The following is a 19,662-nucleotide window of genomic DNA, read 5'->3' as shown; positions in this document are numbered from 1 at the left end:
CCTCACGAGGCGCACCTTGTTAGCGTAGCTCTACTAATCGGAGATGAGCAATAAGCCTCTAACGCTTTCTCTCGTCTTTTGCCGTTTCTCCCTGTGAATATAAAGTAGTACCTCTACTGACCTAGTTCAGTTTCTTTATATCCTTGCTGGAACTGGAAGATACTCGTGTTGGCGAGATCAAGTAACTTATGGCGGATTCATGTTTGCATCAGGCGCCGGAACACTACGTACTACATCGGCGCATAACCTCTATTTTTGCAGTCCTCGTTGTCTCGGCAATAGCAGTATTCTCACCATTACTGCTTCAACAATATGTTAAAGCGGGCGCTAAATCAGAAAAGACGACAAAGAAAGTACTGATGATCTTGAAGCAATTTGGCGCTGGCGTCATTGTGGCAACGGCGTTTGTACATTTGCTTCCTGATGCGTTTGATGCCTTTCAAGATCCGTGTATTGGAGAGCTCAAGTTTGATGCCTGGCCAGGGTTTCTGGCTATGACCGGTGTCATGATTACTTTTCTCGTCGAGAACGTCGGACATAGGATCGTGTCTGAGAAGATCAGACGTATAAAGCAGAAACTTACCAAGCGGTCGGTAGCAGTCGGAGACGCCAACGGCAATAGTGATGCTGAGAATGCTCCACTATTACCAACTACATCGACTGAAGATTTAGAGCATCATGAACTAGAAAATGGTATATCTGAAATTGCCAACAATCGACAGCCGGCAGTGTCATCCCATAGTCATACACACGGCCACGCTCTACACCCGAATGACAGTACTCACGTTCATGTTCACGGTCACACAATATTTGAAATTGAAAGTGACGAAAGTGACGACGAGGTGGCGCCAGATGGAACTATACAGCAAGGCGCGTTATCAAAACAACTCAATGCGTCAATCGACAGACTCAGTCTCTATGTCCTCGAAGCCGGCGTGATTTTCCACTCTGTACTTATCGGTATCACATTATCTGTCACGAATGAATCTGCCTGGGTTTCTCTGTTTACAGTCGTTTTGTTCCATCAATTTTTTGAGGGAATGGCACTAGGAACTCGAATTATGTCCGTCAGATCAATATCTACTCGCAGAAAACGGTCGCTTTGCGCCTGGTTTTGTCTTATCACGCCCATAGGTATGTCCATCGGATTGATTTTCTTAGTTAAGTCTTCTTCGGCAGCAACGTCGAGTGTAGCTGCTCTATGGACAATGGGTACTCTTAACAGTCTATCAGCGGGTATTTTACTTTGGGTTAGTTTAGTAGAATTGTTGGCCGAGGAATGGATCCACGGTGACCTGCATGATGCACCCGTATTGTTGAGCACCGCCGCTTTTATGGCAACTGTTTCAGGGGCGGGACTGATGTCTATTTTGGGGTACGCTTTGCTTCTTTTGACTTTGAAAGCCGTTTTGCTAACTTGCGATATAGTGTATGGATTTGATATTAGCTTGGGAAAAATACAGAGGCGGTAACGGATGTATGAAAGACAGGTTTGCGAGTTTTTATACTACCTGACAAATAGAGTATAAGCTAAATAGAATTTGTTTGTTGTCGATTAATCGTACTCTTTATGTACATATGTTAATAAATATGACTGAAAGCCAACTGTTTGCGAGTTATTCCACGTCAGACTCCTTCCATACGCAATGATATGTTCTTCAAGTATAAATACATTCCCAAGATTCTGCAAGTGCTTAATCTTCGTCATCAACATACTCTACGTTTTTCACCACCTTAACTAACCCACTCGATGCCTTTTGAAACGTAACCCAAGAAGGCATAGTCCGGAAAAACTCATCAATAGCTGGAATCATCCCCGCTTTCTCACTCTCTTTCTGAAAATCAGCTAACATTGCTCCCGGTATCCACTCATCAAAGTATGCGGCGACAGAAATCATCGCGACAAGATCTTCAGTTAAAGGTTTCGCCGAGGCGGAAGTTAGACGAATTCGGAACGGGACTGAGCCGTCACATTCTCCTGCTGCGAATTGACAACGAGTCCAGAATTCTACCTCGGAGGCATTGGTAATAATAACTGGCTTATCATTTTGAAATTTGGAGGCTGAGAAGCCTGATGGAATAGCTGGTGTTGACAAAATTTCTATGCGCAACTGAGGAAACAAGCCTTCTGATTCAGATTGTAGAGACTCATAGACAATTTTTGGAATACGTAATGAGCCTCCTCGAGAGTTAACTGTTGAGATTTCAAGGATGAAAGTAGGCGATGTTGAATTGTGGTCGATAGTTGCTTCGATGTTGAGCCATTGCGAGGGGTCTAGTTCGTTGATATATGGCGAAGGTGAAAGACCAGGGTAAGAGCACTTAGTTAATGTACCTGCTTTTCCAGTTGGAGTACATTTTAGTTCTGACATGTTTGCCGAGGGACTATAAAATGTTAATAAAGGAAAAAAACCAAGCGAATCTCAAAAGGTAATATTTACATGTGAGAGATAATCTGAGGTACGTAGTCCTTCAAGCCCACAACATTGACTCGCCCTCCATCAAACCAATGCCCAGAGTTGGCAATCGTATAATCAATCTCTTGATCTAAGAACACTTTCAAGGGAGCGATTTCATTATAAGGGAACGTCCTCAGAGAAGCAGAAAACAAAACAAGACCAGTGATGAATGCGAGACTGCACATCGGAACTGAAAATAAGTCGCGCAAACGTACAAATCGAGAAATCAACGGGGATAGAGTCACTAAAATTGACACTACGCATGCACTAAAATTTGCATATGCTATACGGCAGTCAGTATGCTTCACTTCATCAATTTTAAACGCACACGAAAACTTACGCAGAAATGTAGGAGCTCCATCAGCAGCTCCATATCTCAAAGAATTGATTGAAAAGAAAGCGAGGGAAATAAGCTGTCCAGTAGGCAATAAAGCAGCAAATGTAAATTCCAAAAACTCCAAACTGGCCTGAATGCCATCGTCCAATACCAAGGGCTCGTACCGTATCTTCGGTGCTGAAGTCACTAGTAATGCATCACCTTCGTCTTGCGCATCTTCGCGAGGTGCAGTGTCTGTTAGTATGGATGTCGCTGCTTCTGTCTCACTCTGGTGTAACGCTAGCCGCTTCGCTTCAAGTAGGTAAGGAGAAAAGGAGACTATGGTTGCTGCCAAAGTACCAATGTATTGAAAAACGAAAACAAAGCCGCCGCCGAGGCTCAATGTAATTTGTAAAAATGTGGATATTGCAGCAAGCAGCCAGTGAAGCATTAACAATTCAAGAATACAGGGAAGCTGCGTGACCGTCGGGCGAACAAATTCAGCAACGGCCAAAGTGATGAATGAGGTGACCAATGAGAAGAATATGATTGTAAGAAGAGGCAGATCAGAAGAATAGATAATTCCCGGATTATAGCTTATTATTGAGTTCGCAGCAATGAGATTGACCACGATGAGCAGAAATAGTAGAATCGGGGTTCTAAACCATCCTGAGCTCGAGAATTTGAGAACTGGGTACTTGAACATGCTGTAATAGATAATGAAGGCTATCAAGATAGGTCCCAAAATGACAAATAGCAAAGATACGCAAGCAAATGAGAACATAGAGTAGGCAAAAGCAAATTTTCCGTGAATATCAAAAAATATCCCAGCTTTGTCACGATTAGCGTCTGTAATGGAGACCCCGTCAACGGCCAGAGATGTAGTAATTTGCAAAGCCGCATCCAGCATATATTGGACCGATCTTTTGTCAGTGCTCTTAACGTTATCAAGTGTGGTATGGTATCGCGATCGCGGTTTGTAGAAAGCCAGATCAAGACCGCTAAGCCCGGCATCGTCATAAGTAGAGAAATCAGTATCGCTGTTGATCACGCGCATCTTAAACATGTCTTGCATAATGACGTTTCCTAAAGCGGGAGCAGAGGCGGCAAAAGCCTTTAGAGCTTCATAGTTTGAGCCTCTAAACATCGCAGTGCGTCCACCGCCTCCAGCACCTTCGAGGTTAAGAAAGTAGGTAACGTTTGCGGCTATCGGATGCTTTACAAATTGGTACGATCCGTAAAGATTAATCTCCTCTCCAGTATTGAAGTTCAATACAACATCGTGCTCGGGTCGATTGACTGAAAAATGATGGAAAAGCTGCAGCAATGTTACGATTCCAACTCCGTCGTCGCTTGCCCCAAACGCGGAAGCGACGGAGTCGTAATGAGCAGACACTAGCACACCAGGCGCGCTAGATCGGCCATGGATGACTGCATATATATTTTCGCCTTCCCAGTACCCAGTGCGAGAGTCGTAGGCAACAACAAAGCCCAATTCGTCTGATATAATATCGATATGCTCGGCTAACGGCGAACTAGCAGCTATAGAGGAGATGCGAGAGAGAAGGTACTGACGAACGCGCTCGTGCTCGCGAGAGTTGAAGAAGTGAGGCCTGAGTGTTATCTCGATAAGATCTGACCATGCAGTATCAACAGGAAAAGAAGAAGAAGAGATCGTAGGAGAATTTTGTGAAGGGAAAGCATTTTCTACTCGATAGAGCCATGCGACAAAGAGACCATAGAGAGATAGAGCGGAGACGGTAGCAATGGAGCAGAACGTGATGCTGACAAAATAGCGTTCAGAGGCAGCTAGGATTGATCTTGAGATTCGCATAGTATATGTATATATATAAATACAAACAAACCTGCTCAATCGTAAAGAATACAGATTAAAATAAGCTAAAGAAATGAATGAGAAAGCCCAGTTTTAAATAATTAGATTAGGGCATTCTAAATGAGAGGCGACCCGGCGATGAGCCAGCCGCACCTGAACTTTAAATTCAGATTAGGGTTCTACTAGAGACTCCTTGCTCGAGGCGACTGAAGCAGCCAAAGCTACGCTGTCAGAACACACGTATTTGATATCCTCACCACCTCCACAATGTCCGCGTTCTCTGTCGGCAGCCGCCGCGAACGCGAACGCGAGAACGTGCAGGATGATGAGCAACCGCCGGGCAGCGGCAGCCAGCCACGTTCTCGTTCGTCCTCGCACTCGCACTCCTTCCGGTTCTCCTCGTCCTCCTCACTGCGCTCGCAGTCTGTCGATTCCTTTGCCTCGTCCAGCTTCCTCTCGCGCTTCAGGCGCTCGTCTGTTTCGACCACCGGATCAGATGGTATCAACACACCAACAGAACCGGCAGTTTCGTTCTTGTCACTGCCGCAACAACAGCCACTTCAGCAACCGGCAAAGAAACCGCTTACCCGAAGACGCGCCAGAACTTTAGAAACAATTCCTCAAAATTCGGCCACGAACGCCTCTGGCCGCATCTCTCGCAGTCTACGTCCGAATCGCAGTTCCCACTCGGCCACTCGTCTCAATTCCGGTCAGCTTCCATCCTTTTCAGTCCCCTCTACTCGCGTCACCTCAGCCCGCCACTCCGTCTTCTCATTCCATCGCCGTAATGTACAGGACCTTTCTCGCTCTCGCGTCACCTTCGAAGAGCCCGGTGGCCATCCTCTACATGATCATTCGTCTTCTTCACTACGCTCTTGCCCAGTGTCGCCCGTACTCACCACTTCACCCGGCCTGCCGCCTTCTCTCAGACTCGTCCCTCCTGACATTCCTACTCAATCATACCGTCCGCGCTCTCTCATGTCTTCCCTTTCCGAGTCTGATATGCATACCGAATCCGATCGCTCAGAACTACCGCATGCTGCGTCGGCACCAATCTCTCCGTCCGCGCTGGTACCTCCTAATGCAGACCTAGAAATTAGATCTCCTCGAGCGCTTTCTCCTACTCCTTCCTCGACCTCGTCTCAATCTTCCAATCAAAAGAGCTTTGCTAAACTGCGTCGAAAGGTAGCTTCTGCTTTATTTAATCATTCTTCCTTCACAATTCCCTCTCCCACGAAAGCTATCTCTCGGTCGAGGGCATCATCTTCTCGAAGCAGCTCGGATCTCAACATTGCTACTCCCGACCTGCGACATCAATCTGACTCGTCTACTCCACTTGCATCTCCTGGATCTCCTCGTACATTTCCCTTTTTTTACAAATTATTTACCTAATACTAACTAAGCTTAGCCTTCCTCTCTCGCTCTCTTTCAAATATGTCGCATTCAAGCCGCCTCTCGACCACATCTGCTACAGTATCGTCCGTCACGACACAGAAACCTCGAGCACGCAGCCATACTCTCAGTTCCATTGATAGCGAGCGCCGCGGGTCTCGTCGCGATGTTCCACAGCTCAATCAGCTAGCGGGACTCACCAGTTTATTATCTCTCAAGCTCCGCAACGGAGCTGAGCCAATTTATGCCGACCTCAAGAACAAATCTCATTTACTTTCTTCTACTCCACCAGGAGGCAACGTATCTGGAGGTATCTCTCCGTCGCCAAAAAACTCGCCTTTACCACTAGCTCTGCTTGATAGCACTCTGCCCGATCACGACGACGACTCAGAAACTCCTGCCGACTATCTCTTACGCATCGATCGATTAGCTAGTCGCAATTATATTGCGCTCCTTCTCTCAAAAAAAGATCAGCCTTTTTATAAATTAGTTCTGCAACTCTTTTGCAATCGGTTTGATTTTACGGATGAGCCGATAGACATGGCATTGCGCAAGTTCTTGCTCGTGGTTTTGCTGCCCAAGGAGGCACAGCAGATAGATCGCGTTCTGGACGTCTTTTCGGAAAGATACCATTATTGCAATCCGGAAATCTTCATCTCTAAAGGTTGGTATCATAAAACATCTTCTCCCTGCTATTTTGCACAGTTTTGACTGAGATTACTATCTAGATCAGGCATATGTAATTGCATTCTCACTGATGATCCTTCACACCGACGCATTCAACAAGAGCAACCGCCACAAAATGCAAAAGGCAGATTATGTGCGCAACACGCAAGTCGAAGGTGTCGCAGATGATGTCCTAGAATGTCTATTCGATAACATTACTTACACTCCTTTTGTGCATATGGAGGAAGATATAGATCTTGGTACCCCTGCCGCAGAAAAAACTATTGAACGGCCACCTCTACAACGACATCGCAAGAGTTTGGTTGGACTATCTAAGCAAAGTCGAGACCCGATTGATCCATACATGTATATCGTTGAAAACAGACTACAAGAGCTACGACCGCCGTTATATGAAATTCTCAATGGGGAAGATCCGTATTCATACTCTGGCACTGCTCCGCAATTCAATGTTACCGTTCTTCACAGTCTGTTTATCAATAGTCCGCTACTGCAAATATTACCACCTCGCTCGCGACAATCCTTTGCTGGCTTCGACAGCATCCCGCGAGAACCTTCGCTTAGTTATCTAAAAATTGCAAAAATTGGTATACTGACTAGTCTAGAGCGCAAGAAAAATAAGTCGATAAAGTCCAGTTGGCGATCATGGGGTGTATTCCTTACACTTTCTCGTATATACTTCTTCCGCGACGTGAATTGGGTGAGGGGATTGATGGATCAGCTTAATGCCTCAGTCAGCGCAGATGAGAAGAAAGCTGCGGCCAGTGGTAATGGCCAGCATTTCCCATTTGTGTTTTATCCACCCATTCAAGGATTTCATGCTGATGAGGTAATGCTCACTAACGACACTATCGCGTTGCTTGATGGAAGTTACATAAAGCGTCGTCATGCATTTGTTATTGTTGCAAAGGGCGGCGAGCAAGATTGGTTTCTGGCTGACTCGCAAGTGGAAATGAATGACTGGATCACAAAACTCAACTATGCTTCTGCCCTGAATACATCTGGTGCAAAACTGCAAGGTGTTGAATTGAAAGAGAACGGCAATCCAATGATGCGGCATTTGGTAGGAAGTTTGAATCCAAACACGAGATCGAATCCTTCTAGTCCTGTTATTGGATCTTATCCTTCGTCTCCTAAGCAAACGCCGCCAGAGTTATCTGCAAGTGAACGTGCGAGTGCCCTTTTTTCGTCACTATTTTACGACGACGGAAGTGTCAAGAATCGACTTTCTGATGCGGCTGTCATTTCATCTATTATGGAAGATACTTCTACTTTTGAATTTGCTCTTGAAGTTTCTGAGGGTCGGTACCGCGTTCTTGGAAATAAAATTGCTGAACTACAGGAAGAGCTCTATATCTTGACTCAGCAAATAGATACTGACTATCGCACCGCAAAACATTTATCGATATTGACCCCAATTCTTCCTCGCACGCGCGAATCGTTAATAGCTGCAGCGGTTGCAATGACGACAAAAATTGACTCGCTGAGAGTTGAGGCTATGAAAATACGCTGTTATCGTGAAATCCTAGTAAAGGAATTAGACAGTGAGCGTGTCGTTATTGACTTATTGAAAAAGAAATTAGATGTTTCAGAAAAGCACGATTTGCTTAATGCTGCAATACAATCTGCTGATGTCGAGAAAGTTGCTGTTGTCGATGAATCTGAAAGAGAGGAAGAGTTTACGCGTGCTTTTGATGTGTTATGAGATTTTGGTTCTGTTGTCTTCAGTATGCATGCTAATCAGAATGATCAAGATGAAGATGCTAATATTGTTGGTAATATAAAGAAGAGAAATCGATCGATCGGAACGATATTTTCCTCTGTTTGCTTTTGGGTATTACTATTAGGAGAGCATAGGTGGTTGACGATCATGTGGGTGTCATAGGATTTCTACAAAGATGGCGTTTTCGTGTTTTTATATTTTTGTTTTATTATTTGTTATTCTAAAAAACTGCATTGGTATGTGTTTTGCTTTCTGTACATTTTTTTGGTTCTGGAGAGGGTGGTGGTCTTTTACTCTTTATTGATATGGTATGTTTTTGTGCGGGTGTGGGAGCGGTGTAAATATTATAGATTGTTAAATATTTTTTTTAAAGTGAGTTTGTCATGCTTTATTACTCAAATTGGCAATTTTAACGAGGGTCCATAAAATTTAAACAGGGTCCATAGTAAAAGGATTTTTTCATTATAGACAGCCTAAGAACGTTTATTTAAAACGCCCTTAACTAAATACAACTTTTTTAAGCCCAAAAGATAAAATCACAAAAATAGAATCCACTTCGCATAAAAGCTTCCACGATTTCGCTTCTCAAAACGAATGTGAAAAGAGTTACTTGCGGAGACCACCAGTGCGCTGATTTCCTCCACGTGGCTGCTGCTGCATATCATCGTCTCCGGAACCACCGAATCTGGCTCCCTCACGCTGCAAGTTGCGTGCGCTATCACGACTAGCCGCGTCATTATCAGCACCATAGCGGCCACCCATGTCCTGAGCTCCAGAGCCGCTATTGTCCGTGCGGAAGCCGCCCTGCTGCTGCTGCTTGCCGGGTGCACCGGTAGATCTTTCGGACTGACCTTGCATATTGTCGAAATCTCTGCCGGATGAGCCCTGCTGGCCCTGCTGGGAGCGGTCGAATGCGCTCTGCATGCCAGAGTCGTTCTCATTAATGTTCTGACGTCCACTCATGATTGTAAATGTATGATAAATAGATAAAATAGATCGATTAGTGAAGACAAAGTAGGATATAGGAAGTGCGGTAAACAGAGGTAAAGAATAGAATAGCAGCCGATTTTATATCATTGGAGATCTAGTGTGATGAGATACAATCGTTCAAAAAGGCTGTAGATCGTCCATGTGGACATCAGAGCAAAGCTCGATGGACGAGCACATGGCACCACCATAGTCACGTTGACATTTGCGACGTCGAAAGTTCCGCTTATAGGCCAAAAAATAAAGGGACAGGTAAGAATAGCTATCAACCGACGAGTATGCCGTTAATCATATATATCACAGTTGCGTAATAGTGATCACTAGGCTAAGGAGAATGCTCCACGTGTATTGATCCTTAAACAAGCAGCACTAAAATACAGCTGATAAACCTTTTAAACAAAAGCAAATAATAAAAACAAAGCTAATAATAATAAAAGGTTATTAGTCATTATCACTCTTTATATTTTTGCTTTGGTTTCTTCCGAGTTTGCGTAATGTTCATGCAGCTTTCTCTCAGGGCCTTGGTATCTATGTCATTCTCACTTCCTTGGCATCTATGTCATTGTCGCTCCTTCTTCGCAGCCAAAGAGTGTTAGAAGAGTTTAATCACTTTCAGAGACGTTTGTACAGGTTCTTTGATTAATCCAGTGCTGTAACAAATACATAGAACAAAAAACGTAATGTACGCAATCCTGTACTATCTAGATCAACCTTTCAACTCTTCCCATACTACTCCCAGTTCTATCACCCCTCATGGAAACACATCAAAAACTGTAACAGAACTCTACTACACAGTATCAAAAAATAAAAGAAATAAAAAAATAACTAGGACACCTACGATTCCAGCGTGGTCTCCCACCGCAGTACTAAGTAGGCCTAAAGGAGCTTAACTAGAGTTGATCGGACGGGAAACGGTGCTTTTTCCTTAGTATGGTCCTAGCTGTTACTTTCTATCTCCTGCTCACTGTAACTCTGCTTCTCTTATTATTATTAAAATACCCTCTACATATCCTTTACTGTCTATAATCTCTCTTGTTCACCTTCTTCTTCTATCTGTCATTCTCTGCTATTCAATAATGATATACATATTCAAAGCTGGTAGTGCAATCACTTTGAAATACAACGAGCCAGGCTCACAACATATGAAATTCTAAACCTCTCAGTCGCTATACAGAAACTCTCTGAAGCGTTGTCGGTCTACCAGCTTCACCACCGATGACTCGTTATTCTAAATTGATAAAAAAACGCCTAGATCTAATTTGATTTTTATTCGCGAGATAACCGAGCAACAGCGATTACGATTACAGGACAAGATGGGCCAAAAAATGCAGTATCCGCCCATATTAAACTCACTTTACGATTCAGCGCAAATGCGTGACTGGAAACAGATTGAATCTGCTACTTTAAGCATACACATGGAAAAAGTTCAGATTAACCTACTAGACTATGACACTAAAACTGTCAGCAACCAGACCGCAAAAAAAAAAGGATTGCAGTACCTACGATTCCAGCGTGGTCTCCCACCGCAGTACTAAGAAGGCCCAAACCGGTTTGGCTTGTATAGATCGGACGGGTTATCGCATTTTCCGATTGGTATGACCGCAACTTGAAATCGTCTGTGAACTAGACAGCTATATTCAGTAATTGCGACGAGAAATCAACAAATTCGCGGATAACCATCTACTGAAATGAAGCCATCAATGGCACGCTGTCTAGTTCTCTCTGACGATTGGCTGGCCTAGTATTTATAGATAATTAAAGTGTAGATTAAATAGGCAGCCGTTTGACAAGATGGACTCAGAGTACATGGCTTTAATATCCGTCTCTGAAGCCTAAGAAAGGCCTCTCGAGCCACAGATTTGACTAGATTTCTGCTACGCCACTCCCCACACACTTCCCATCCCTCTATACTCCGCTGTAAATCCCCGGGATTCATTTCTAAGATCTTGTCATGCAAAAGAAGACAGATACGGCGAGCGAGCCATGAGCGCTGTATGCTAGTAGAAACAAGGGTCGGAAACGAAGCGCACACGCACGTGGACCGCCTAGAAATGGCTTGGCAGTGCAATTATGTCGTCTACCATCGACTTCAGTCTCGGCATTCTTGGCCTTACAATATCCTGGGTCTGGACAAATATCAGTCTCTTTTTGTTTTCAGGCTCTTGCTGTCTAGGATGCTTTCTATAGTACCTATTCTCGACCACGTGGGTCTTGCTTTCGTTGAATCGTCTTCCACATTGATTAGCCTCGCAAAGACGCCAAACAAGGACTGATGAATCTGCTGAAAGTTGACTGTAGCCGAATATCCATAAATACCCCCCACCTACTCGCACTATTCTGTTAATATCTGATATCGATCAAGTGTTATCTGTATTATTTTGAAACGACAATGAAATTCTCTTCATCTCTGTTAGTCGCCGCCTCAGTTGCTACTCTTGCTACTGCTGCGGGTAGTACTTCAAAGCCCAAGAATTACATCTTCTTTCTACCTGACGGATATGGCCCTGCTTCGGAGACTTTTGCTCGTGACTTTGCCAACTACAAAAGCAATAACACTAACATGCTTCCTGTTGATGAACTTGCTATTGGATATGTTCGCACGTTCGCAACTGATACTCTTGTCACTGATTCGGCTGCTGCTGCTACTGCTTATGCTTGCGGCAAGAAAACTTATAATGGTGCCATTGGTGTTGATGATAACTATAAGCCTCTTGGAACTATTCTCGAAGCTGCTAAGGTATTTTTATTTCTCCTGCCTGCGTTTTTGTAGTGGTAGCTAATCTTTGATCACTGCGTAGCTCGACGGCTTTATGACGGGACTTGTAGTCACCTCTCGCATCACTCATGCCTCGCCTGCTGGTTTCGCTACCCATACCTATTTCCGCGATCTTGAATCCGACATCGCCGACCAGCTTGTTGGCTACACGCATCCTCTTGGCCGTGTTGTTGATGTCATGATGGGCGGCGGTCGCTGTTTCTTTTTACCTCAGTCTGATGAGGAATCCTGCCGTGAGGACGACGTTGACCTCTGGAGCATTGCGCATGACAAATACAACTGGACCATGACTACCGAGCGTGAGAAGTTTGACGAATTAGACAACGGTTTAGCCGAGGATATTCCTCTTCCCTTCGCCTTCATTCCCAATCTAGACCATATGATGTACGAAGTTGACCGCGAGTCTTCTCTTGAGCCTTCGCTTACCGAGATGGCCATTACAACTCTAAACCTTTTTGATCGTCTTACAAAGGACTCGGACAAGGGATTTTTTCTTTTTATTGAAGCTTCTCGTATAGATCACGCTGGTCACGCTCATGATCCTATTGGCCATGTTCACGATATTCTCGAGTACAACCGTGCTATGCAGGCAATTGTGCAGTGGATTAACGATGGTCACTCAGACACTGCTCTTCTTTCTGGTGCAGACCACGAGTGTGGTGGATTGACCATGGGTGTCCCGGACTACGCTTGGTACCCTGAAGTTCTAGACGTTGCTCGCAATACTGCCGGAATCTACGCCCAGCAGTTTGAAACTTTTAACGAGACTGCCAATGCTACCGAGACTGACAAGATGAAATATCTCAAAGAACAGATCTTTGAGGCGTACGGTATTAAGAACGCTACTAAGGAAGAGATTGAAGGCTACTTCACCGCAGACAGTGCTGAGATTTACCTTGGTGAGGTTCTTTCAGCGCGTGCTGGAATTAACTGGTCGACACTCGGCCACACCGCCGTCGATATCACTCTCTTCGGTCACGGTATAAACACCCACAATATGATTGGTAGCTGGGAGAATGGTGAAGTTGGCCAGTTCATGGCCAACCAGCTCGGATTGAATGTTGCAAATGTTACCAAGATCTTACAGGCCAATGAGAGCTTTGTTCAGGCTATTGGTCCCGATGCTGAGGGTAAGAAACTCATAAAACGTTATAGGCTTCAGCATGACCACGAGCATTTGCACGAGGGTGCCTTTCATAAGCACTAAATACTATACTGTGAGATAGTTGTTTTGCATAGAATATCTTAAGCATTATTTGCGTTTTTGAAGGATAAAGCTGGCGGCAAGGCGCTGATTGATAGTAATCTTTGATCCGCAATCGTTTCTACAAATGTTATATTTAATAAATTACAATTCCAAAAATCGACCGTAATTGCTCACTGGTTTTAGATACAGATCGGATGAATCCGGGTCGGGCGAGAAAACTCGCTTATAATTGTAACAATAAGCCCTAATGAGACCGTGCCACCAAAACCCCACGCGTCGGTAAAGTCTTCGCACCACCAACCTCCCATATTTATTACTCCAATAATGGCAGCAAACTTGCAATTCAAGAACTTGTTACCGGCTTCAGGTGAGTGGAAGAATGATATTCGCCGGTTCCTATCCGAAGATGTTCCTGCGTTTGATATTGGTGGGTTTGTAGTAGGCGATGAGGAAAAATCAGCTACGCTTAACTGCAAGCAATCTGTATGTTGACCTTCATCAATATTTCGATATGAGAAGACAGTTCTGTTGTAAGCGCTAATAATTTTATTTGTTACCAGGGTGTTTTGGCTGGTGTACCGTTTGCGCAAGAATTGGCTGATCAATGCGAAATCAAAATTACTTGGTTGATCAGTGAAGGGTCTTTTATCGATACCAGCAGCTCCGGAAAGGTGCCTGTAGCACATGTCGTCGGCCCGGTCAATCGACTATTACTCTTTGAGCGTACGGCTTTGAATATTTTAGCTAGATCAAGCGGTATCGCAACAAAGTGAGTCTCAGCATCCGTTCAGAGTGTTATACCAGTTGATTAACAAGAATAAATCAGATCCCGTCGGATTATTGAACTGGCACGCGAAGCAGGCTACCCAGGAATTATAGCGGGTACTCGAAAAACTACTCCCGGCTTTCGTCGTATTGAAAAATACGCAATGCTCGTTGGCGGCGTAGATACCCACCGCTATGATCTTTCATCAATGGTAATGCTGAAGGATAATCATGTCTGGGCCACCGGTTCAATCACAAAGGCTGTGACAGCTGCTCGGTCCGCATGTGGATTCTCTACAAAGATTGAAGTCGAGTGTCAGAGTGAAGAGGAAGCGGATGAAGCTATTGCTGCTGGTGCGGATGTAATCATGCTGGACAACTTTACTGGGGAAGGTATTGTGGTTGCTTCTAAGAGTATAAAAGCGCGTTGGGCAGATAAAGGCAAAAGTTTCTTGCTTGAATGCTCGGGGGGATTGAAGGAAGACAACATCAAAAGTTATTTGACTAATTCGATTGATATTTACAGTACGAGTAGCGTACACCAAGGCACAGGGGTGATTGATTTCAATATGAAGATCGATCATTAGAAGACCATTTTGTTTTTCTACGTTATCTAGATTTCTTCTGCAATCCAAAGAAAGTAAAACTTAAACAATCAACCTATATACTCCGTTCCCTTTTGCTAAGTATAAATCCTGCGACAAATATTATTTCTCAGATGCGATGATAATGCAGTCTCACCGGCTATTCCGCTGCTCCATACTCTCTGCCCACTCGTGCGCAATTACACGAACATTAGTCTCTCCATATTTATTGAGCACTCGCCCTTGAATATGATTGCTCTCGTCGCCACTCTCTTGCTCCAGCCGACTGTGCATAGCCATAACGCCGCCCATCCCAGTATCTAAGCTGTTTAGATGCGTGAGCGCTAGTAAATTCTTTGAGGTCATATGTAGTTCAACCTCCTTGAGTGATGATGGGAGAAGTGCAAAAAATTCAAAATCTGGATAACGAAACCCTTTCATTGAAATCGACTCAAGTTTGAGACAATCCTGCAGGACGGGATACCACGTCTTTTGACGGACTGGGGAAAATAGATTGAGATGTAATACAAATCTTCTGAGCGTTGTCGGTGGGTTTGACGCAAGATTCTTTATCCGTTCCGAGACTATTGAAAGGTTTTAGTTCTATAACAGATTATTCCAAGTTAATTATATAGAAACATACAAGTAAATGCTTCGCATTTTATCGAATAATAAACCGCCAAAATATCAAGCTTCTTGAATAACGACAGGCTGAATGGATAATTCCATTCGCAATTTACAATCTCGAGATTTGCGACAGTTGTCAGTAACGGTGTAGCGCGTTCCTCAATCGGATATTCACATTGTAACCTAAAATATTCTAAATGCAAATTCTCAACGCTTTTGAATGCGTGTAAGTCCGCGGTATCGAATAAGGCCGGCAATCCTGACGCTTGTGAGGAAATCAATATAAGCGATCGGATATGTGCATTTGGACGCATGTACTGCATCCATTTTGAGGATCCAGAGAGAGTTAATGTAAGAGTTGAGAGATTTGAGCATATTTCAAGTACATCCTGTAGAACTTCAAACCGATGCCATTCCCCCCAGCTTGAGGGAATGCTAATGGAGAAGGATGTAATGTAGGAGGTAACTGACGCCAGCGAGGTGTCCAGCTTCAAGCGGAAAACATCAAGAAGTTGCCAAGTGACTTTTATGTCAGACACTAAAAATTGCTGACCCTTTATTGTAACCAATTAGAATCTTACAAACTGCCGTTGATAATACAATAAATACATACGACTGAGTGTAGACGCTTGCATGTGTAAGCTAGGTTCCGTAAATCCTCCTGCGTATAATCTCTTTCCAGAACGGCAAAGATATTAACTAATATCTCCTGCGGCAGCTCTGTAAGAAGAGAACTTGCCACTGCCATCACCGAGATATAGAATATCGGAAGTGGTGCAAAGAGAATAAAATGATAAAACCTGGGGTAGCTGCCGTTCGGATCGATGTGTATCGCGTGAACCTGGATTCTAGACGTATTATCTCCGCCGCACCGCAACCGATTATGTGCGTCATCATCAGCGCTAATTCTCTTGACCAGTTTACATAAAAGTACCAGCAAATGTATCAGCCTCTGTAATAGTCAGTGTCAGTGATTAATAAATTAGCTATATTTCAAATGTAGCAAATGGCTTTATTGGATCTGCTGTTATTTGCTGAGGATCAACATTATCGGATATAACTTTTATCAGATCGGATACTTGTTGTGACCAGATTCCTATATGCATATTAATCGAATAGTCTGTCATACATGACTAGAGCTGACTTATAATCCATTATGATCAGAAATATTCTATTCAACGCTGTACATTAATCCTAATTTTAAACGCCCCTCTTAAATCAAATTCCTTGTTATGCATTACTCCGCATCATCTTCTGCATCAACTCCTGGCTTCCATTCACCTGCGACATCCCATCTACTGCCGGGAGCAAGCTTACTAACATATTTCACGAACTTGAGCACGCACGGATCCCGATATACAAGAGTCAATACGTTCCACCTAGCCTGACTAGTAAGCAACACAGATTCACTTTCCACTTCATCATCATCATCATCATCAGATGACGATGAGGAGTCGTCGGATTCTTCGTCTAGCTTCTCTTCAATCTCAACGCCAGGAGCTAGTTTTTCCTCAGTTTCTTTTGCGCGCTTGGTGCGCGACGCACTTAAATAAACTGCTGGATCGTTCTCGGCTACATCGGTCTGTCCGCCATTATCCTCAGTTCCATCATTCATGTAAAGCTCATATGCGCCAAATTCGCCATCCGCCCATCCTTCAGATGGAGTAATACATAGAGTACCTTCTAACAAACCACTACTCTCAGAACTATCTTCAGATGTCTCGTCAATAGATGTCAAACTTGTCGTCGCCAGGGTATAATCTAAGCCAGGTCTAAACCGCCGCGCAAGGACGCGAGAGTGAGTAGGCATTGATACACCACTGATCATAGTGATCCACTTGCGAAACGCACAGCTTGTAAACAGATTAGCTAATTCCCTAATCGGAGAAGCTTTATCGGTGGAGTGTACCGTGGTAGGATCAATATAGGCGTAGCGGTGTTTATGTGGAGGCCGCGATACGCTCCATTCTGGCGACGACGTGATGACTTCAGCGGCCGTTTGTGGCTCTGGAGATGATTCTATACCGACAATGTAAGTCTTGACGATATTAGCAAATTCTTCATTAAGAAATCCTTCAAGTTCGAGAAGAGAAGAATCGACAAATTCTTCGCACAAAGATGGAATATTTTTTCCAGAAAGATAAGACTCGCTCAGATATTTTGAAAGATATTTTCTCTCTTCGTCAGTAAACTTGTCAGAGAGGACAGAAACTTCTGAATCTGGCTTGAGTATAGGTAAAGGTAATTCGCCCAATCCGGAAGCAACATTCGCCGCAGCATCAGCAAGTGCTGCACGAGAACTTTCTAAATTCAAAGATTCTTGAAGACCTTCAATATAACCTGCCTCTCCTTTTTGAGGTAAATGGAACCAGCCTGAAATCGCAAGACGTGGCTTATCGGCGGTCACTTCCTCGACATCCTAATGAGTCAATTAGCTTACCGCATTTAGATGCAAACACATGAGTTATATGACACATACATGAAATGAAATCCCAGGCTGAACAACAAAAAAGCTGAGTTGATTCCATGCCGGAGGAAGAGATAAAGTAGGATCTATTTTCGGAGCGCCTTTCGCCTCAACTTCAAATAATCTGAGAGCGCCTCCCCAATTCGGATCCCATCCAGTATTTCTACCCCGCTTATCCCTGACCGTACAGTCTTGGTCGTCGGGATCAGGTAAGTACAGAATATATGATACCCTGCGCGATCCAATTACATCATCGTGCGTCAATAGATGCGAGCCCTTGACATAGCAATTTATACTCATGTCCTGCTTCTGTCCCGAAAGCGGACCGCAGTCGCACACCTGCTCGACAAGCTGTCTAAACTCGGGAGAGTACATTGCATCCCTGAGACCGTGCAGAGCGGAAAGCTTACTGCGCTGTTTGGCGGGTAATCCGCTGATATTGAGTAAATCGCCCGTCTGCTGAAGTTTGTAGATATCCGTCTCTTTGGGAGTGAAATGTAGTTGTGTCGTGATCTCGCGACGTACGCGTCGCAAAAGCGTATCAGATACAAGCTCATCAATAACGCAATGCTTATAAGGCTTAGAATTGGCATGCTGATCACGCAATTCCTCGCCCCGGCTGAACAGACCCGGTGCGAAGATGGCCACAGGCGGTAGTTTTAGCGGTGTTGAGCTGCGGAAGGAAGTAGTGGTCGAAGCCAGCGATGCTGCCGGAGATTGTGATCTAATTCTTTTCCTGGGATTCACCGTCGCTGCCATTGTTATCATATAATGCGTTGGGTTACTTGTAATTATGGGATTTAGATGGAGTATGCTCGAAGTGGTATGATCTGGCCCTCGAATTTTTTCTTACTCCCAGCAATAAACTTTTATTCTGAGAGTGAGAGATGACACGTTTATACAGTGATTTCTAAGACGTGGATTCGGACAGCATTTCAGTTGGGTATGCGCCAAACAGAAGCTAAAATGACTCGAATATAATTAAGAAAGAGTCTCATATACTTGGATTCAAATTATTGATGGTGCGATATTCTATCCTGGCGCGGAATTGCGTAGTCATTTATTGTGTGGGCAATAGAAGTCGTTATCTCATTCTTTTGAAAAGATAAGAACTTACGTCTGATAGAATTACAATAATATATTAATCTTTCAAATTGATCCTGACAGACCAATACTTCATTCATTGATCAGCCCAACGATTCAAAAACGGGTTGTTCCGTGAGAATACGCGAGATTAAGAGAGTTCAGGGGTCGTGACGATAAGAACTAGTGCTAAGGTAATATTTATATGTGAGCCCCGCCATTGTTAACTAACCAACACTTAACATTCTCATGATGACAGCTGCCAGTTTTAGAAAGAGAGATATCTGTTATAAGAATTTTATGTGCTACACTGTCACATTTATACAATATGGGGAGAGGTAGAGTGCAGTCGAGGCAGAATTAATTAGAAAATAAAGTGATTGCAACACTCTCACGAGTTTGCACCGCAACAGTCAAGTTCTTGACGTTTACCTGCGGAAACGATATACCGAGACATGAGGATATGGACCTTCTGTGAATTTGCTGCCAATTAACAATATGTTGCCTTGTGTTGCAATGGTATTATTTGCCGATGGGGTAATGTTGAAGATAGTATTAGAATTCTGCGCATCGTCCATCGCAATGAGTTTCTCTTCTCTGTTTGGACCGTGTACTGATTAGGATTCAACTAAAACTATCAGATCTACTCGGAACCGGTCCTTGTCAGCTGTATCGAAAGTACTATTCTTATCTCTGTTTTGCCGGCCTATCAGCCACAGGACATACATCGACTTCACAGCAATTATCTCTGTACCACA

At 43.9% G+C, this 19,662-nt stretch overlaps 8 protein-coding genes across 8 annotated transcripts; 4 read left to right on the top strand and 4 right to left on the bottom strand.

Moving 5' to 3' along the window:
- The first annotated feature begins 40 nt into the window (after positions 1–40).
- On the top strand, positions 41–1,673 carry V2V93DRAFT_386544 (Zinc/iron permease). The gene is made up of 2 exons (XM_066912273.1): positions 41–1,375; positions 1,429–1,673. The coding sequence occupies exons 1-2, from the start codon at positions 189–191 to the stop codon at positions 1,439–1,441; spliced, it is 1,200 nt and encodes a 399-aa protein (XP_066765883.1). The 5' UTR covers positions 41–188; the 3' UTR covers positions 1,442–1,673.
- Positions 1,524–4,689, bottom strand: V2V93DRAFT_370231 (uncharacterized protein). Its single transcript, XM_066910213.1, has 3 exons — positions 2,800–4,689; positions 2,442–2,742; positions 1,524–2,385 (listed from the first exon to the last, which is right to left on the bottom strand). Exons 1-3 carry the CDS (start codon positions 4,607–4,609, stop codon positions 1,695–1,697), a joined length of 2,802 nt encoding a protein of 933 aa, XP_066765882.1. The 5' UTR covers positions 4,610–4,689; the 3' UTR covers positions 1,524–1,694.
- Positions 4,690–5,587: 898 nt separating this feature from the next.
- V2V93DRAFT_324714 (uncharacterized protein) lies at positions 5,588–8,390 on the top strand (the record flags this gene model as incomplete). The annotated part of the gene is made up of 4 exons (XM_066907479.1): positions 5,588–5,966; positions 6,018–6,665; positions 6,730–7,788; positions 7,837–8,390. 4 exons carry the CDS (start codon positions 5,588–5,590, stop codon positions 8,388–8,390), a joined length of 2,640 nt encoding a protein of 879 aa, XP_066765881.1.
- A 624-nt stretch (positions 8,391–9,014) lies between these two features.
- Positions 9,015–9,371, bottom strand: V2V93DRAFT_359102 (uncharacterized protein; the record flags this gene model as incomplete). Its single annotated transcript, XM_066908081.1, has 1 exon — positions 9,015–9,371. The coding sequence occupies one exon, from the start codon at positions 9,369–9,371 to the stop codon at positions 9,015–9,017; it is 357 nt and encodes a 118-aa protein (XP_066765880.1).
- Positions 9,372–11,558: 2,187 nt separating this feature from the next.
- On the top strand, positions 11,559–13,397 carry V2V93DRAFT_251399 (alkaline-phosphatase-like protein). The gene is made up of 2 exons (XM_066907117.1): positions 11,559–12,132; positions 12,194–13,397. Exons 1-2 carry the CDS (start codon positions 11,785–11,787, stop codon positions 13,376–13,378), a joined length of 1,533 nt encoding a protein of 510 aa, XP_066765879.1. The 5' UTR covers positions 11,559–11,784; the 3' UTR covers positions 13,379–13,397.
- A 245-nt stretch (positions 13,398–13,642) lies between these two features.
- Positions 13,643–14,802, top strand: V2V93DRAFT_370224 (Quinolinate phosphoribosyl transferase). The gene is made up of 3 exons (XM_066910212.1): positions 13,643–13,861; positions 13,939–14,147; positions 14,205–14,802. Exons 1-3 carry the CDS (start codon positions 13,703–13,705, stop codon positions 14,728–14,730), a joined length of 894 nt encoding a protein of 297 aa, XP_066765878.1. The 5' UTR covers positions 13,643–13,702; the 3' UTR covers positions 14,731–14,802.
- On the bottom strand, positions 14,706–16,188 carry V2V93DRAFT_370221 (uncharacterized protein). Its single transcript, XM_066910211.1, has 3 exons — positions 15,968–16,188; positions 15,371–15,908; positions 14,706–15,311 (listed from the first exon to the last, which is right to left on the bottom strand). Exons 1-3 carry the CDS (start codon positions 16,100–16,102, stop codon positions 14,881–14,883), a joined length of 1,104 nt encoding a protein of 367 aa, XP_066765877.1. The 5' UTR covers positions 16,103–16,188; the 3' UTR covers positions 14,706–14,880.
- Positions 16,189–16,262: 74 nt separating this feature from the next.
- Positions 16,263–18,643, bottom strand: V2V93DRAFT_405480 (Oxoglutarate and iron-dependent oxygenase degradation C-term-domain-containing protein). The gene is made up of 2 exons (XM_066912654.1): positions 17,834–18,643; positions 16,263–17,773 (listed from the first exon to the last, which is right to left on the bottom strand). The coding sequence occupies exons 1-2, from the start codon at positions 18,587–18,589 to the stop codon at positions 16,592–16,594; spliced, it is 1,938 nt and encodes a 645-aa protein (XP_066765876.1). The 5' UTR covers positions 18,590–18,643; the 3' UTR covers positions 16,263–16,591.
- Positions 18,644–19,662: the final 1,019 nt, after the last annotated feature.

This window comes from Kockiozyma suomiensis, assembly GCF_038497685.1.
Source record: "Kockiozyma suomiensis strain NRRL Y-17356 unplaced genomic scaffold V2V93scaffold_7, whole genome shotgun sequence".
NCBI classification, from domain to species: domain Eukaryota; kingdom Fungi; phylum Ascomycota; class Lipomycetes; order Lipomycetales; family Lipomycetaceae; genus Kockiozyma; species Kockiozyma suomiensis.
Note: the sequence above shows the minus strand (reverse complement) of the source record. Positions and strands in the feature narration are given on the sequence as shown.

What these genes read in the sequence shown, in the direction of transcription:
- V2V93DRAFT_386544 (XM_066912273.1), top strand. Translation starts at nt 189, where the DNA reads ATGGCGGATTCATGTTTGCATCAGGCGCCGGAACACTACGTACTACAT.
- V2V93DRAFT_370231 (XM_066910213.1), bottom strand. Translation starts at nt 4,609, where the DNA reads ATGCGAATCTCAAGATCAATCCTAGCTGCCTCTGAACGCTATTTTGTC. An exon ending in TGGAGCTCCTACATTTCTGC is followed by an intron (nt 2,743 to 2,799) that starts GTAAGTTTTCGT and finishes ACTGCCGTATAG; the next exon opens with CATATGCAAATTTTAGTGCA. An exon ending in CCTCAGATTATCTCTCACAT is followed by an intron (nt 2,386 to 2,441) that starts GTAAATATTACC and finishes AACATTTTATAG; the next exon opens with TCCCTCGGCAAACATGTCAG.
- V2V93DRAFT_251399 (XM_066907117.1), top strand. Translation starts at nt 11,785, where the DNA reads ATGAAATTCTCTTCATCTCTGTTAGTCGCCGCCTCAGTTGCTACTCTT. An exon ending in CTATTCTCGAAGCTGCTAAG is followed by an intron (nt 12,133 to 12,193) that starts GTATTTTTATTT and finishes ATCACTGCGTAG; the next exon opens with CTCGACGGCTTTATGACGGG.
- V2V93DRAFT_370224 (XM_066910212.1), top strand. Translation starts at nt 13,703, where the DNA reads ATGGCAGCAAACTTGCAATTCAAGAACTTGTTACCGGCTTCAGGTGAG. An exon ending in CGCTTAACTGCAAGCAATCT is followed by an intron (nt 13,862 to 13,938) that starts GTATGTTGACCT and finishes ATTTGTTACCAG; the next exon opens with GGTGTTTTGGCTGGTGTACC. An exon ending in TCAAGCGGTATCGCAACAAA is followed by an intron (nt 14,148 to 14,204) that starts GTGAGTCTCAGC and finishes AGAATAAATCAG; the next exon opens with ATCCCGTCGGATTATTGAAC.
- V2V93DRAFT_370221 (XM_066910211.1), bottom strand. Translation starts at nt 16,102, where the DNA reads ATGGCAGTGGCAAGTTCTCTTCTTACAGAGCTGCCGCAGGAGATATTA. An exon ending in GCAAGCGTCTACACTCAGTC is followed by an intron (nt 15,909 to 15,967) that starts GTATGTATTTAT and finishes GTTACAATAAAG; the next exon opens with GGTCAGCAATTTTTAGTGTC. An exon ending in AAAATGCGAAGCATTTACTT is followed by an intron (nt 15,312 to 15,370) that starts GTATGTTTCTAT and finishes ACCTTTCAATAG; the next exon opens with TCTCGGAACGGATAAAGAAT.
- V2V93DRAFT_405480 (XM_066912654.1), bottom strand. Translation starts at nt 18,589, where the DNA reads ATGATAACAATGGCAGCGACGGTGAATCCCAGGAAAAGAATTAGATCA. An exon ending in AGCCTGGGATTTCATTTCAT is followed by an intron (nt 17,774 to 17,833) that starts GTATGTGTCATA and finishes TTGACTCATTAG; the next exon opens with GATGTCGAGGAAGTGACCGC.